Below are 16,421 nucleotides of genomic sequence, written 5' to 3' on the forward strand. Positions count from 1 at the left end.
GACTAATTATTAAGACTCTGTGTATTTGAGTATTAGTAAATGATTCATATCTACCGGCTCTACCCTACCAGCTAACAGTAAAATGGGTCGTCTATGAATGAGGATTTAACTTTTAAAAAAAACAACGGCCAACGCCATTTTTTATTATAGGAGGACGAAACTACTTATATATAGATACTGTATTATATAAATACGTAGCTGTCCTGGCTTATAAACCATAGTCCTGAAACTAATATCTACGCATATGAAAACAATATAGAAAACGCATTAATTATGATGATTATTAATCTGATTTAATTTCTGGGTGCAAGTACTCTATAAATAATTGGGTTGATTGATAGTTGAAGTCACATACGACTTTAGACGGGCCGCAAAAACGATATCTCGATGATAGGGAAACAAAAGGACGCACGTGAGTCCGGAAGGCAAATCACGCATCTTAAACTTAATAAATACTATATACGTACGTCTCCATATATAATGAATTTTGTGTACTTGTGTTTTGATTATGTATTTAAAATGACTTGCTCTTAGATTGATGATTATTCATACTACTGTATACTATTAAACTTGGAGACTAGTGAGATGCAAAATATTCATTTTAAACAAATATATTTATACTAATGATTCAAGAAAGACGTAAAACATTCATTTATTTTGGAATACACTAAGCATGATTTTGGAAAGAGAAACAAATAACCATAATCTTGAGTCTTATATAAATGTTGTAGTCGTCTTTACTATAGAACTTATAACTTAGATTGATTACTTCTCATTAGTGCCTGATGCGAATAATTCAAAATCTTAAAATAAACATCAATGAACGAGAGCCAGTTTCTGTTTTTGAAATTCCGAAGGCAACTTCACATTGGTGGCTAATCCGAGAACCTCAAATAGTCGAATGAGGTACCAGGTGATATCTATCTGCCACCACTCCAATCCTTGCCTCGCCGATGACTCAAACGCGTGGTGGTTGTTGTGCCAGCTCTCTCCCATCGTAAATATGCTCAGCCACCTTCGATATATTCAAAAAATACTCAAACAATGTTTAATAGTAAACAAGATGTCATAATATATTTTTTTTAAAGATGTCATAATATTCACATATAAAAAAATGTTTGTTTGCTTTCATTTTTCATTTTAAGATAAATTCATATAGGTTATCTGATATTATATTACCAAACGTTACGAGATGTGTCTTTAGTCTTCCACGACCTCGAACCCCAAATATGGCATGCGGAGTTTACGAGCCATGTCACGTGGTACCCTAACACACCTCCAACGCCCTGTCGTCATCAAATGTTATCAAATTCGTAACTAATAGTTATATCAAGATGACAAGATCATGTTTCATATATATTATTCTTTAAGCTGCACACTAGTTAATGTTTCATACACATTATTTTGCAAAAATATATATTTAAAAAAAAAAGATTACCCCTCCGCATGTAAGGTAAGGTAAACCACCGTAGAGATAGAGAACGGTCCAAAACATTAAGACGTGGAAGCCAATTGTCTTTCGTAGGAACCTATAGAACCATTGCTGCTTCAAGTCCATCACGTTGTTACGTCCACCACACTGTTACATTAGTTTGCATTGTTACAAACAACATAATATATCATATTATATGAAAGATGATTATATCATGTACCTATACGTAATACGTTACCTTATATTTTATATAAAGGGTGTCAAATATCCACATGACATGGCTGAACAAGAATCCTTCCTTAGGGCTATGTGGGTCGCGGTCCGAGTCAGTGAACTGGTGATGGAACCTGTGTATGCTCACCCAATCCAGTGGATCACCCTGAAAATATTCAATATTCTCTCCAATCATATTTCAAATAAAAAAGCATTTAACATATATTATAATACTTAATTATTAGTTAGATTCACTTATCAATAAACCGGGTTTGGTTGACACAAAATATATATAAATAGTAAACCAGTGTTTGACCTGAAGAGCGAAAACGGCAGCGTAAGCGATAGGATACTCAAGCCATTTTGGGAGCGTAAAGCTCCGATGAGCCAAGTTCCTATGATACGAGAATGTAATGAGCAGGTTAGTCACTGCGACGAGAATCAGACCGAACCGTAATGCTTCCCATTTGTAGTTAAATGGTGCCAGGAGACACAAAAAGTGCACCACCGTGACGGTTACCGCTCTTGCTACATCAGCCCACGTCCAATATCTCTGAAAATATGGTGTTTTCTCTTTACGCACCATGCCGCTTTGGCTAGAGCCATCGTCCCTAGTGGGATTACACATAGCAGAGGCTTGAGGAATTGCACTTGCTTAAGTTGTAACTTGTGAATTGTATAACATAAGATTGAGCAGATATGAGTATATATGGGCTAATGCTGTTACGCCAAGGTCCACCTTGTTAAATGAAATTCACGACTCTTCTTAAATGCTCTCTATCTACCTCTTTTAATTCCATCTTTAATATAATGGCAGCAGCACATGTTTCACCCATCCCAACCTTCAATTAAAGTTATTTCTACAGCCTATATACTCTTTTGATATACCGTTATGAAAGAAAGAAGATCTATAATTGGTACGTAGATGAGTTATTACGGCATCTCTACGTACCAGCTAACACTTTCATTGGCTTGTCTCCAAATAAGGATATAATTAATAAATCCCCAACGGCCAAGGCCATTTCTTTGACCATATTTCTTATCTATATTCATTTAAATACGTAACGTAGCAATCACTTACAATCTGTTAATGAAACGTCTAGGTTACAGGCCCTTCTACTTCCATACGTGGGCTGCGCTAATGGGATGGCTTGACACCAAAGACGGTACCTGCCCCATCTTTGGTATGAGCGAAATTCGAGGCTCCATAATGCTGTTGCATCTTCTCCTGCAATCATCTTCAAAACCATAGACAGACTGATCCGGAACATTCTCCTTGCAAGGAAGAACTTTAAGTCATTCAAGAAAGTGTGGCTAAAGCACTCATAGTTAGTGGTTGTTTGCTCTGTTTAGCATTCAACTAGTCTAGTCTCTTTCTTTGTTTTTAATATATTTTTTTGGCAACGTAGGACTAATCAGCTTTTCCTTTTGTACATGTACAAACTCCTTCATTTTTAATGATATTCATATACTTATAAAAAAAAATCATTTAGTTATCCATTTCATACGTCAGTTTGATGCTATCCATTTCATGCAGTGCTTTTAAGTATAGCCTTTGAAGCCTTCTACATCATCCCAAATAATTTCTTTTTTTGAGGAAATAGAGATATGAAAAAATATTAACCATGTCGCAGCATTCTCAAACGCTGAGTGCCTTGTAACGTCGTAGACAAGTAAAGAACCTACACCAACTCTGTAGTAAGCACTTGTGATTGCAGTAACAACATCTATAGACTATTTTTAGTAACCATACTACTCATAGCAATTATCTTCTTCTTTTTTTGAATGTTAAATTTATTTAACCCAAAAAACCCTTTTTACAAAGAATGCATCTTCTATCTAGAAATGTTTTTGAAAGGAGTATACACTTTTAATAGAAAGAATCTATATCATCTTGAAGCAAACCATCTCTCCATTGCTGCCTCATATCCCTTGCTTCCTAGCATCCTGATTGTCGAGATTCTGTTCCTAACCCCTTTCTCAATAAAGCAGTATAGGTTAGCCATAGCAATTATCTTTAGCAGCAATTCAACGTATCAACCCAAAAAGTTAAATTTTAAAAAGTAACGATCGTAGAGTTAATGAAAGAAATACAAATCCATGTAACCAGAACCAGTGCCGTGCGACAGTAGTAAAAAAAGAAACCTTCGCTTATGGCAGCAAAAAAAAATTAATGATCAAGAGCATCATCTACTACTATCATAGGCATAATATAACCAAAAGAACTTGAGTTATACGATGAAAGCAATAAAATAGTTGGGATTAAAAAAACATGAGCTTATGATTAACGAATACATGCATTTCCTAAGTAACAAACAATGTAAACAATTGTTAAAAAACTAGAATAATTAGATATTGGTGATTTTAGTTCTGACTGCATTTTTGAAATATTTTTTAAAAAATAAAGTAGGTGAAATTTTATCTTTGTCCGATTATGACAGAAAATATTGAGTAACTGAAATTTCTAAAAAAACATTGAGTAATTGAATTGTTTTATCTTAAAAGTAGTTATAAAATTTAATGATAAATACTTGATTAATATTTTTGATAAATATAAAAAATCTTGTTGTATAATTACTATTTTTTTTATTAGTTTAATTACTTATATGTTTTTCCTCTATTATAATATGTATTATTACTTTTATCGTAGAATATTCTATAGTTTGCTTATGGTAACCGTAAATGCTCAGCATGGCTCCAGAACCTGATAAAAGAACAAAATCACAAATCACGAGTAGCTAGAATGTGGTTGAACGCTAAGCATATTGAAGATATATTCTAAATCAAACTGAACTAATCGAACCTCTCTCGAGTCTTGACTAGTAGTATCCCACATCAAAACGTTATGGGCCAAAACACATAACTTCTGCCGTCTTTACTTCTGGCTCAGATTGTATTCTCTTGTATTGGGCTAAGACCCATAACTTCTACATAGACTAAATTGGGCTGTGTATTTTATTTTCATTTCCTTCAGTTTTAATAGAAATCTCCTTCAAAACAACAAACATAAACTCATGAAATCAAAGTTGGTGTTATGAATCAGATTGTAGATGGCTCATAACCAAAAGATTATGATTTGTAATCTTTCCATTTATCTATGACGGTGTAATCTCCTATATAACGAACCTCTATGTTATGAATAAAGATAAACTTTTCCATTACTTTTATAACACGTTATCAGCACGATTGATCTCTAAAACCCTAAGCTAAAATATCGACCATAAACCCTAAATCTCTCTCCATTGCTAAAACTCTAATCTCTATCGATCACCTCTCTTTGATCATGACCCTGATCTGTATTCAACCATTGATCTCAACAAGATCGATCTGTGGACTGATCTCTGCAAGTTTCAGTACGCCTCAACTATTCCACACTGTACGATCAGCCTGTTCCAGTCCGTGATCAAACTGTTCCAGATCTACGAGTTATTTGACTGCAAGTACCAGCTTGCGTACCAACGATCCCGATCAGCTCAACCTAAGCTAACTCGCGGACTGCAAGGAAACAGTTTGGACCAGTCCGCGTAAGGTTCCAGTTTGTACCAGTCCACGTAAGCTCATTCTCTTGGTGGTCCATTCAACCCATCAAAGGTTTAAGGTATACCTAAACTCTAAGAACCCAGAATCGAATGAACTAATGTTCAAAGTGAAACCCTAAAATCTGTAAACCCTAAATTGCGTGTGCATGAATTGTTTTATTTGATTGATTGAATTTTTCTTTGAGGTTTAAATCCGTGTGAGTTAGGATTGATAGATTTTATAACCTGGTTGAATGATTTGAGGTTTAATATTTCATGTTAGAATCTGTTATAATATAAACCCTAAAATAGAATCCGTGTATTGCATAATCTGAATTGAATGTTTTGAGGTTTCATATTATACTAGGTTGATAGTTTCATGATATAATCAACTGTTCTGAGGTTTAATATTATTTGGTAGAAGCTGATTGATTTATAAAACCCTAATTTCGAATTAAAACCCTAAACCCTAATTTGCGTATTCCTAAAATCAGATTGTTTGATTCCATCTTGTTAATATCAGCCTTGAAACTGATAAATATCAGCCTTGAAACTGACTAATAAAATTGATAGAATCAGCATTGAAACTGATTGTTTTGGTTTTCATGATTGAAACCCTATTTTTGGATCGAAACCCTAAATTGTGTAATGCTTGGATCCGTTTGATTATTTTTGATTATTGATCCAATTGCTAGTCTTGATAAAACTTAATTGAATCTGATTGTTAGTCTAGCTAAATCTCATACCTGAAACCGATTGATTAATTGCTAAATCTTGATTGAATGTTTTAATATTACCCTTGCACATATAGAATCCGATTGCTAAGATTGAGTGCATCATATCTACTTGGCCGTGTGGCCAGTTTGCATCATATATCATCCTGACCAACAAGTTTATGTTATACGCATGATCTGATTATTATCACCTTTGCATGATCTGATTATTTTATATTGATGTTCCATAATTCTACTCCTGTACATATAGAATCAGTATGCTAGGTTTGCATTATAACCATATGGCCACATGAAAACATATAGAAATTGCATATTTGGCCGATACCCTTACTTGATAAATCTGTGTGACTTATTATGCATCATATATCACTTTGGTCGTGTGGCCTTATTGCATTATATCACATTTGGCCGTGTGGCTTGTTTGCTTATTAGAAATGTATTGACTTGATAGCATGTCTTGTTTATGGCTATATTTTAAATATTTTATGAGATCTAAAATTGATTGATATATGATTTGAGATGTCGAAAATCAACTTGGATTTTGCTGCCCTAAATCTCTCAGGATATAATTATTTGAAATGGACACTGGATACTGTATCCTAAAGTCAAAGGACTTGGTGAATGAATAACAAAAGGCGATAATGCCAAATGAGAAAGATTGATACATGGCAATATTAATTATTAGCCATCATCTTATTAAGAATCTCAAAGATCAATATCTGACTATAGAGAATCCTCTAGACCTTTGGATAGAGTTAAAAAAAATCGAGATATGATCACCAAAGAACGGTGTTATTACCAAAGGCCCTATTTGATTGGAGGAATCCCAAAATTCAGGACTATAAGTTTGTGGATGAGTCTATTGCTAGCTGGGCAAAATAATAGATTACTGATGAGAAACAATGAATTGAGACCTCATTATCTAATACTAATAAGGCCGCAGAAGAAAAAAAGGTAACCACGTCAAAAATGATAGACCACACGGTCATAGCTGTGGAGGGTGGAAAGGACGTGGCCATAGCCACTATAACACATTTGGCCGTGGGAATCACTATGGCAGAGGCCGTGGGTATCAACCCAATTTGAGCCATGGTCAAGGCAGTTGCCATGGTATATCATTTAAGCCACAAAGCTCGACCAAATCAGTGTGCCATAGATGTGGAATGGGGAACCATTAGGCTAAGATATGAAGGACTCCCAAACATTTTTGTGACCTCTATCAAAGAGAGTCTGAAAGGGAAGAATCCTGAAACTCACTTGGTCTATAAAGATAGTGAAAATAATTTCAAACATGATCAAAATGATCTTATGAAATATGAGACTTATGATTGCCTAAAAGAATCAAGTTGATAATCTAATTTCGACATCAAACTTGCGTGATTGCTTTGCTTGTATGTTTTCTCTGATTTTTATCTCCTTGAATTTATTTCTATTGCATTGTCTATTTAGATTAAATGAATGAATGATTTTTTTATATGAGTACACTCAAAAACGTCAATATAAGTATTAAAGCAGATATCGCCAGTCTGAAAGAAGACTATGGCTAGGCTAATATATTATTGCCTAAGGATATGCATCTAGAAATTAGTGATGTCTTATATTCACCCAGCTCTAAAAGCAAGAGCAGCCTATTGAGTTTTAAAGATATAAGAATGAATGATTTCCATATTGAAACAATGGGCGAAGAAAACAAAGAGTTCCTTCAGATATATGTATAAAATCTCCCAAGGTCATAATAAGTCCTAAAGACTATACCTGCATTCTCTACTGACCTAGACTATGTATAAATCAATATGATAAAGGCTAAAAGCCTGCAAAAATATACACTTTATGGCACGAACGGATTGACCATCCTGATCCATACATGATGCGAAAATTGATATTCAAAAGGCACACATTAAAAGTTAAGAAGAGTTATCCCAAAGAATCTCACGTGTGTAGCATGTACACAAGGAAAACTCATTAGGTCATCACCAGTAAAACGGCTACGAACCCTTTTTCATCATAAAGAGTATATGTCTAGTTAATACTGGTGAATACATGTCCCAAGCGTTTACATGATTATGGTATGTTCATGGGGGTAAGTGTGGACAATTTTGTGATATATGTCCATACCAAGAACGGATATACCATAACTTATGAGGTCAAAACTCCCATTCACAGCTTGGGCCACACGAAATTTACATGCACCTAAGTAATACGCATTAGGCCATTTAGTGAGCATAGATATCCCCTATCATAATTAGTTACGGGTCAAGAGCCAGACATACCCATCTTAAGACATTTGGATGTGCTGTCTATGTACTAATTGCTCCACCACAGAGAACTAAGATGGGACCTCAAAAGGAGGATGGGGATATATGTTGGATATTATTCTCCCACAATAATAAAGTACTTTGAGCCAACTATGGGTGATTATATTTGAGGCCAGGTACACGGATTATTTTACGACCAGGAAGAGAAAAAATAATAAAGCTCGTAAAAATGGTAAAAAAAAATAGAATGAGATCAACCATCAATGTCTTGGAAAGATTCTCAGACTAAAGAATGTGAAATAGACGTCCAAAGATTATACATTTACAAAGCTAGCTAATCAAATGCCAGACACATTTGTTGACCCGAAAAGGAATGACTAAGTCATATATAAACCAGCTTGTAAAGCACCAACGAATTTGATGTCCAAGAAGAGACACAATCAAGTTGCTATAGAGTCTAGACAACGTATAAAACGTGGTAGACCAATAGGTTCCAAAAGATAAGAATCCTCGAAAACAAAAGAAATGTGCAGAGAATGATAGTCAAAATCCAAATCTGAGGTTACTAAGGAAACCATCCTAGACATGGAGATAAGGCCGGTCGGCTCTAAGGTACATGTACCAAACAATGTAGCTTGGGACGCCAAGCTGCAAAGTATTAAAGGTCCTGATAATAATGAATCTCAATCGATTATATCATGTCTGGAACATAATGGAACCAATAAAAAATGTCGACATAAGATGATTTATTTGCATACAAGTTAGCACTTGAATTTATGAATATAAGCGACGATCATGAATCCACATCAATATAAGAGTGTGCACTCGTAGAACAGATTGGATTGAATGAAAATGTGGGGTTAAATAGTTTAAAGAAGAAATGTGTATTTGACCATATGATTAAGACGCCATATGATGTTAAAACCAGAGGAATAGAAATCGTGAGATATAAAGCTGATGTTGCACAAGGATTCTCACAAAGACCAGTAATAGATTATGAAGAGACATACTCCCATGTGGTGGATGCAACTACTTTTAGATTTCTCATAAGTCTGGCTATATAAGAGAGAAAATTAGACTTGCAGCAAGTTGATGTAGTGACTGCATATTTACATGGTCCACTGGATAATGAAAGTACTAGAGGGTATTGAGCTGAAAGTACAACAAATTCTCGAGAACAATATTGATAATCATCAAAGTATATGATCTGAATATCCTAGGAACCCCTGGATACAATTTCCCAAACAGTTGAATATCTCAAGAAAGAGTTTGAGATGAAAGATCTTAAAAAAAAAAAGTTTTTTTGGGATTACAGCTTGAGTACATTAACAATAAAATTCTTGTGCATCAAATAGTATATACAGAAAAATGGTACTCAAGAGATTTAATATGGACTAGTCTGACCCATTATCTAGTACATGGACGTGAGATCACTTGTTTTGGACACTGATCCATTCAGTCCAAAGGTGGACGATAAAGAAGTCCATTTAGTCCTGAGATGGACGATGCAGAAGTCTTGTTTTAGACACTGATCTGATTGGTCCATAAGAAGGACGATGAAGAAGTCTTTGATTTTGATTTATTTTATACTAACCAGCCCAAATATGGGTTATTTGGTTTTGTTGATTTGTTTTCAGACAGGTTATGTTTTACACATGGTGGTACACGCATATCACAGCAACATCATCCAAGATTTCGTGTGTGTGTATTTGAGGTCGATGACTCAATATGTTCGATCAGATTGTGGCATGGCCGATGGTAAAGAAGAACCAACGACCATGTTCGAGGACGAAGCATATTCTGCCCAAGATCTTCATCACCGGCGGATTGCAGAAAGTTTGAGAGGTCCAAGAGACCTTCAGTAATGTCCAAATCAGAAGGAGTAATGTGTGTTGTACTATTTTTCCTTCACCATGGTTTTGTCCTGGTAAGGTTTTAATGAGACAACATTAAAACACATTACAAATTCTAAATGGTTATGGCATCTAAAGGAGAGTGCTATGAACCAGATTGTGGATGACTCATAACTAAGAGGTTATGATTTGTAATCTTTCCATTTATCTATGATCGTTTAATCTTCTATATAAGGAACCTCTATGTTATAGATAAAGATAGATTTTTTCACCATTTTTATAACAGCTGAGATTTAATTTATTTTTGAATGTATCGTGATATGTAATTCACACGTTTATAATATGAAATTAACAACTACCATCCAAAAATTTGACAACACAAGCAAAAGTCGATAGTTGTAACCGCAAAGCTTCAACTAATCAAATCATTAAAGAGTAGAGACAACGGTGCAGCCAACAACTAATTGACCAAACTAGGGACATTATTTTTAATCAAATACAACCATAATGACTCTTCCCCTCAATTTTAAAACGTAAGCAACTTGATCACTTCTGTTCACCACTCGTTTCCCCTGTTTCGACACGTGTCCGAAACGAGCCTAACCCTAGGTACTACTACCTCATTAGCAAAGAGCTAGTGGTCCCCACACCATCGCATATACGGCAGCATCTATCACGCGTCCTCACGTTGTTTCTCCCTATCACGTGTCCGCCTCTCCACGCGCTTCTGTTCCGCGTGGTTACAACTCTTTGGACCATGCCAGCTGGCAATAGTGCGAGTCCGGCTGGCTAGTTGCCTTATCCAACTTTTTATAAACGAAAGGGAATGATACTACGACGAGGCTGTCACTTCTTCGTACGTCATGGTCCAATCGAATTGGTCGTCAAGTACGTTGTGAAAACGACATGACAGCGAAGCAAAGACTCGGTGACGGTCTTTTAAAATAATAATCACACCCATAGCTACTTCTATTTGACCAGTAAAATCATAACAATTTCTAAATAAAACAATAACTAAAATAATACTACTTTATCTTCCTGAATATAGGATGTTTCAAAAAAAAATTGAATAATATATAAGATGTTTTCATTTTTCTAGATAATTTTTTATTTTGTTAGAAACTGTACAACTAATTATATTTAATAATCTATTTTGTAATTAGTTGAATAACGCTAATTTATAGTTTTAGTGATTTTTTAGACAAAACAATAATTTTTTTAATATGCGTGTTACAAAAAAACACTTAACATCATCTTATATTTAGTATCAGAGAGTAATAATATTCCTTTTGATATTCACATATCCAACAACAGCTTCCATATCAAACACGACGTACGACTGTTATACACCTTTACCTCAAAATAACATAATCCCACCTTTATTTCCTATGTTTCTCAGAATATGACCCTACAGTTCTGATAATGTCAAAAAGAAACCATATAATCTACTTTTTCATCTCTATTTTTAATTGGTGATTTTTTCAATAAATCAAAAAGTTTAGGATATATATCTATAGGCATATATATATGAAAGGTTTAATCAAATTAAGCATGTTAATTGCCCATATTAGAAAAGTAAGATTGGCCAATTAATCTTTTATCTTTCTATTCTGTAATTAACTTTTTCATTACGAAGGAAACGTTATTTCTCATTTTGGTAAGAAAAACTTGGCTTCGGACTTGAGAAAAACATAATGGTCAGAGTAGATCTGTTAATCGAAATACAGGGATATATATGATATTACTGTAAAATACACATATGCGGCTGGAAACAGAGATTTTTTTTTTTTTTTCTCTTTTTGAAATTTGAGTTTTTTTTGTTTAACACTGAGTTATTAAAATATTATAATTATGATATAAAAAAATTAAATAAACGATTCGACAACCGACAATATAGTATCTACCTTATGAAGATCAATGTCAAACTGCATCACCTGAACCGTCCTATGAAAATCCACGTATGACCAGATTTACTTACAGCATGTTGAAGATCTTTTGTAAATTTTTCTTCCGTAGTCTGCATAATTGTTTAATAAATTGTTCTTTCCAACCTGAATTTCCTATAATCTGCAATAAATTACAGAGTCTGAAGTCCGAACCCCAGACCTGAGTTGTAGAAACTTTTAAACCGGGTCTAACGTGCTTCCACGAAATCTGAGTCTTCAGTATCTTTTTAATTTTGAAATTTGGGGGCATCACTCAAACTCTCGATTTTCGCTTTGATGGGTGCGTAGATCTTGTTTGAGTTTGCAAGTGCGTGGATTCCTCTAGCCATCAGAGACAAGCGAAGATGATTTCTAGGTCGTACACCAACTTGCTAGACCTTGCGTCAGGGAACTTCCCTGTGATGGGGAGAGAGCGCAGCAGGAGGCTTCTTCCTAGAGTAATGACAGTTCCTGGCAACGTCTCCGAGTTCGATGACGACGATCAAGCTTCCTCCGATAATCCCTCCTCCGTTTCCTCTGATCGAATGATCATCGTCGCGAATCGTCTCCCCTTGAAAGCCGAGAGACTAAACGGAACCTGGAGCTTCGCCTGGGATCAAGACTCGTTATATCTCCAGCTCAAGGACGGCTTCCCCGAGGATATGGAGGTCTTATACGTCGGATCTTTGAGCGTCGACGTCGTCGGCTCACACGAGCAAGAACACGTGGCGCAAATACTGTTGGAGAAATTCAAATGCGTTCCAGCTTTCTTCCCACCCGATTTGCAGTCAAAGTTCTACCACGGATTCTGCAAGAGGCAGTTATGGCCGTTATTCCACTACATGCTTCCGTTTTCGCCTGCTAACGGTGGGAGATTCGATCGGTCTATGTGGGAGGCTTACGTGGCAGCCAACAAACTCTTCTTCCAGAAGGTCGTCGAGGTGATAAACCCTGACGATGATTTTGTATGGATTCACGATTACCATCTGATGGTTCTACCTACTTTTTTAAGAAGACGATTTAACCGTATCAGGATGGGGTTCTTCCTCCACAGCCCTTTCCCTTCCTCCGAGGTCTACCGGTCTCTCCCCGTTCGCGAAGAGATTCTCAAAGCTTTACTAAACAGCGACCTCATCGGCTTCCACACGTTCGATTACGCGCGTCACTTCTTAACATGCTGCAGCCGGATGCTAGGGTTGGAGTATCAGTCTAAACGAGGCTACATTGGGCTGGAGTATTACGGGAGGACCGTGGGGATAAAGATCATGCCCGTGGGGATCGACATGGGACGGATCCAGTCCGTGATGAGAGACTCAGAGAAGGAAGGGAAGGTGATGGAGCTCGAAAGGCGTTACGAAGGCAAGACGGTGTTGCTTGGGATTGATGACATGGATATTTTCAAAGGGATCAACCTGAAGCTGCTCGCAATGGAGCAAATGCTTAAGCAGCACTCTACCTGGAGGGGGAAGGCCGTCTTGGTTCAGATTGTGAATCCCGCTAGGGGTAAAGGGATTGACATTGAGAAAACACGCGGCGAAATCGAAGAAACCTGTAGGAGGATCAACGAAGAGTTTGGATACCACCAACCAATTGTATATATTGACACTCCAATTTCGATCACTGAGATCAATGCTTATTACCATATCGCCGAGTGTGTGGTCGTTACGGCCGTTAGAGATGGGATGAACCTGACTCCTTATGAGTATATAGTATGCAGACAGGGTGCAAAGAAGAGCGTGTTGGTTGCGTCCGAGTTTATCGGATGCTCTCCTTCGCTTAGCGGAGCTATAAGGGTGAACCCGTGGAACGTCGAAGCGACTGGTGAAGCGCTGAACGAGGCCTTATCGATGAGCGACGGTGAGAAACGGCTGCGGCATGAGAAGCATTACCGGTACGTTAGTACTCACGACGTTGCGTTTTGGTCGAGGAGTTTCTTGCAAGATTTAGAGAGGATATGCGTGGACCATTTCAAGAAAAGGTGTTGGGGGATGGGGATTAGTTTTGGTTTTCGAGTTGTGGCGCTTGATCCTAACTTTAGGAAGCTTTCGATACCGTTGATTGTTTCGGATTACAAGAGGGCGAAAAGCAGAGGTATACTGTTGGATTATGACGGCACTCTGATCCCTCAGAACTCTATCAACAAAGCTCCCAGCCAAGAAGTTATGAACTTCTTGGCTGCGCTTTGTGAGGACAAGAAGAATTCAGTTTTTATTGTGAGCGGAAGAGGAAGGGAGAGCTTAGGCGAATGGTTCTCTCCGTGCAGAAACATTGGAATTGCAGCAGAGCATGGTTACTTCTTGAAGTACGTTTTAAATGTGTACAGTTCTTCTCCTTCAGTGTTAGTAACATAACATGCCTTTTTGTCTATTTGTTAGGTGGCCAGGCAGTGAAAAGTGGGAAACATGTGGCCAGGGAACTGATTTTGGTTGGATGCAGATCGTGGAGCCTGTGATGAAACAGTACACTGAATCTACGGATGGCTCTTCCATTGAAGTTAAAGATAGTGCTCTTGTTTGGCAATACAGGGATGCAGATCCGGGCTTTGGTTCTTTGCAAGCAAAGGAAATGTTAGAGCATCTAGAGAGTGTTCTAGCTAATGAGCCTGTTGCAGTTAAGAGCGGTCACTACATTGTAGAAGTCAAGCCTCAAGTAAGTTTAAAATAAAAATAAAAAATTCTGCTTGATCCAAAGCGTATACTTATTCTTGTTTTTTTTTTGTAAAGGGAGTGAGCAAAGGATATGTGTCAGAAAAGATATTTTCATCAATGGCTGAAGAGGGGAAACCAGTTGATTTCGTGCTGTGTATTGGAGATGACCGATCTGATGAAGACATGTTTGAGGCGATTGGTAATGCGATGTCGAAGAACTTGCTATGCGGAGATGCTCTTGTGTTTGCATGCACAGTTGGGCAAAAGCCAAGCAAGGCTAAATATTATTTGGATGATACTATGGAAGTGAGAAGCATGCTTGAATCTTTAGCTGAAGCATCAGAGGCTTCGAACTTCTCTATGCGTGAGCTTGACGATGCCCTTTGATTTGGAAACCAGAGTCTTTGCCAGGTTTTTTTTTGCTCTATATGATCTCAGTTCCGGTTCCTACTTGCTCTCGTTCTTCTACAACAGTCGATGGTTTTGTTCTCATAAATGAATAATGTGCATAGATGGCTAAAGAGATGATACAGACAACGACAAGGAAAACAAGAGAAGAGAGTGGTGTTTGGTCTGTTGTGATTGAAAGAAAGAAAGAATAAAAGGCAGTGTGAAGTTTTGTTCTGTTCAGATGGTAAAGACGAGGAAAATTAGTTGTCTGGTTTCTTAAAAGCTTTGCAGGATGTTGAAGTAGCAACAAGCCAACAAGCAAAAGCTTTGGTCTTCATTTTCATTTCTAATGCTGTTATTATTATTGTAATTGGATGATCTTGGTAGACTTTCGTTTTGGATTCGGCTGTTCACTGAGTCTGAGAAGGCAAAAGCTGTGAAAAAAAATGTTACGTAAAGATGAGATATGTTCACCATTGTTTGAGAATTTTCAATATAATTTTTTTTTTTGTCTTTTCATGTCTTTTCAATATATTGTCGCTTACTGTCGGATTGCTTTTTTTTTAAAATTCCTTCACCCTCTTTTTTCTGATTGGTTGAATTGCATTTTGATGACTGAGTGATGAGCTTTTGCAAAGGAAAAGAAAAGACCAATGGAGAAGGGTACCGATGGGAAGATGAAGAGTGTGGCTTCGATTCCGGCTAACTACGTATCCATCCTTCAGCTTCAGGAGCGCTGGATGAAGGAGAAAGAAGGGAAACACAAGGAAAGAGACTTAGGAGTGAAGCAGCAGCAAGTCGATGGACAACGAAAGAGAGAAAAAGAAGAACCAAGGGTAAATCTCGAGGGGCGTTTTCATATCAACCGTCTGAAAAAGGAAACAAACTGTGTTGATAAAGAAGGAGTCGAGGTCTCTGCAACTGTGAGCAAGAAGGGTGAAGATGGAGGATATTGGAGGGATAGAAAGAAGAAATGGTCTAAGAAGAAGAATAAGAAGAATCAAGGTGGCTCTGTGAAAGAGGTTGTCAAGAGTGTATCGGTGAAAGAGGAGATTCCCGGAGATAATATTGTTCAAAACAGAGAGAATGCTGCTGCTGCTAGTAATTTGATTTCTTTAGAAACTCAATTTCAGCATCTCTTGATCAAGAAGAGAGTGGAAGAGGATGGAAGAGACAGACAAGTCAAGGTACCTGCGAGATTGAACAGCAGACAAGGTTATTACCGAAACCAAAAGCATGAAACAAGGACCATGGTGTGGGTGAAGAAGGGAGAGAACAATGGAGCTGGTGTTGGGAATAGCTTCAACGTTTAAAGGTTGGAACTTAGACATTGATCATGGTATTACAACCAGGGTTGATTCCTGTTCTATTTGGGATGCATTGTATATATAATCTTGAATCTAGGAGCTTGAATCATTTGATTCTTTTTATTTTTTTCAGTTTTAGTGTCGAG

The 16,421-nt window shown here is 37.0% G+C and overlaps 3 protein-coding genes across 4 annotated transcripts; 2 read left to right on the forward strand and 1 right to left on the reverse strand.

The window, feature by feature from the left end:
* Positions 1-635: 635 nt before the first annotated feature.
* Positions 636-2,363, reverse strand: LOC106400073 (delta-9 desaturase-like 5 protein). The gene is made up of 5 exons (XM_013840485.3): positions 1,962-2,363; positions 1,671-1,811; positions 1,439-1,579; positions 1,180-1,286; positions 636-1,015 (listed from the first exon to the last, which is right to left on the reverse strand). Exons 1-5 carry the CDS (start codon positions 2,271-2,273, stop codon positions 817-819), a joined length of 900 nt encoding a protein of 299 aa, XP_013695939.1. The 5' UTR covers positions 2,274-2,363; the 3' UTR covers positions 636-816.
* Positions 2,364-10,902: 8,539 nt separating this feature from the next.
* LOC106400602 (probable alpha,alpha-trehalose-phosphate synthase [UDP-forming] 7) lies at positions 10,903-15,482 on the forward strand. 2 transcript variants are annotated; one of them, XM_048757824.1, is made up of 4 exons: positions 10,903-14,232; positions 14,306-14,579; positions 14,654-14,989; positions 15,091-15,482. In XM_048757824.1, exons 1-3 carry the CDS (start codon positions 12,296-12,298, stop codon positions 14,963-14,965), a joined length of 2,523 nt encoding a protein of 840 aa, XP_048613781.1. In that variant the 5' UTR covers positions 10,903-12,295; the 3' UTR covers positions 14,966-14,989; positions 15,091-15,482. The 2 variants fall into 2 exon arrangements, with proteins under 2 accessions (XP_048613781.1, XP_022558552.2); XM_022702831.2 differs by having other exon boundaries at positions 14,654-15,482.
* BNAC05G04400D lies at positions 15,460-16,407 on the forward strand. Its single transcript, XM_013840954.3, has one exon. It carries the CDS (start codon positions 15,622-15,624, stop codon positions 16,279-16,281), a length of 660 nt encoding a protein of 219 aa, XP_013696408.1. The 5' UTR covers positions 15,460-15,621; the 3' UTR covers positions 16,282-16,407.
* Positions 16,408-16,421: the final 14 nt, after the last annotated feature.

The sequence above is a fragment of the Brassica napus genome, chromosome C5 (assembly GCF_020379485.1).
Source record: "Brassica napus cultivar Da-Ae chromosome C5, Da-Ae, whole genome shotgun sequence".
Lineage (NCBI taxonomy): Eukaryota > Viridiplantae > Streptophyta > Magnoliopsida > Brassicales > Brassicaceae > Brassica > Brassica napus.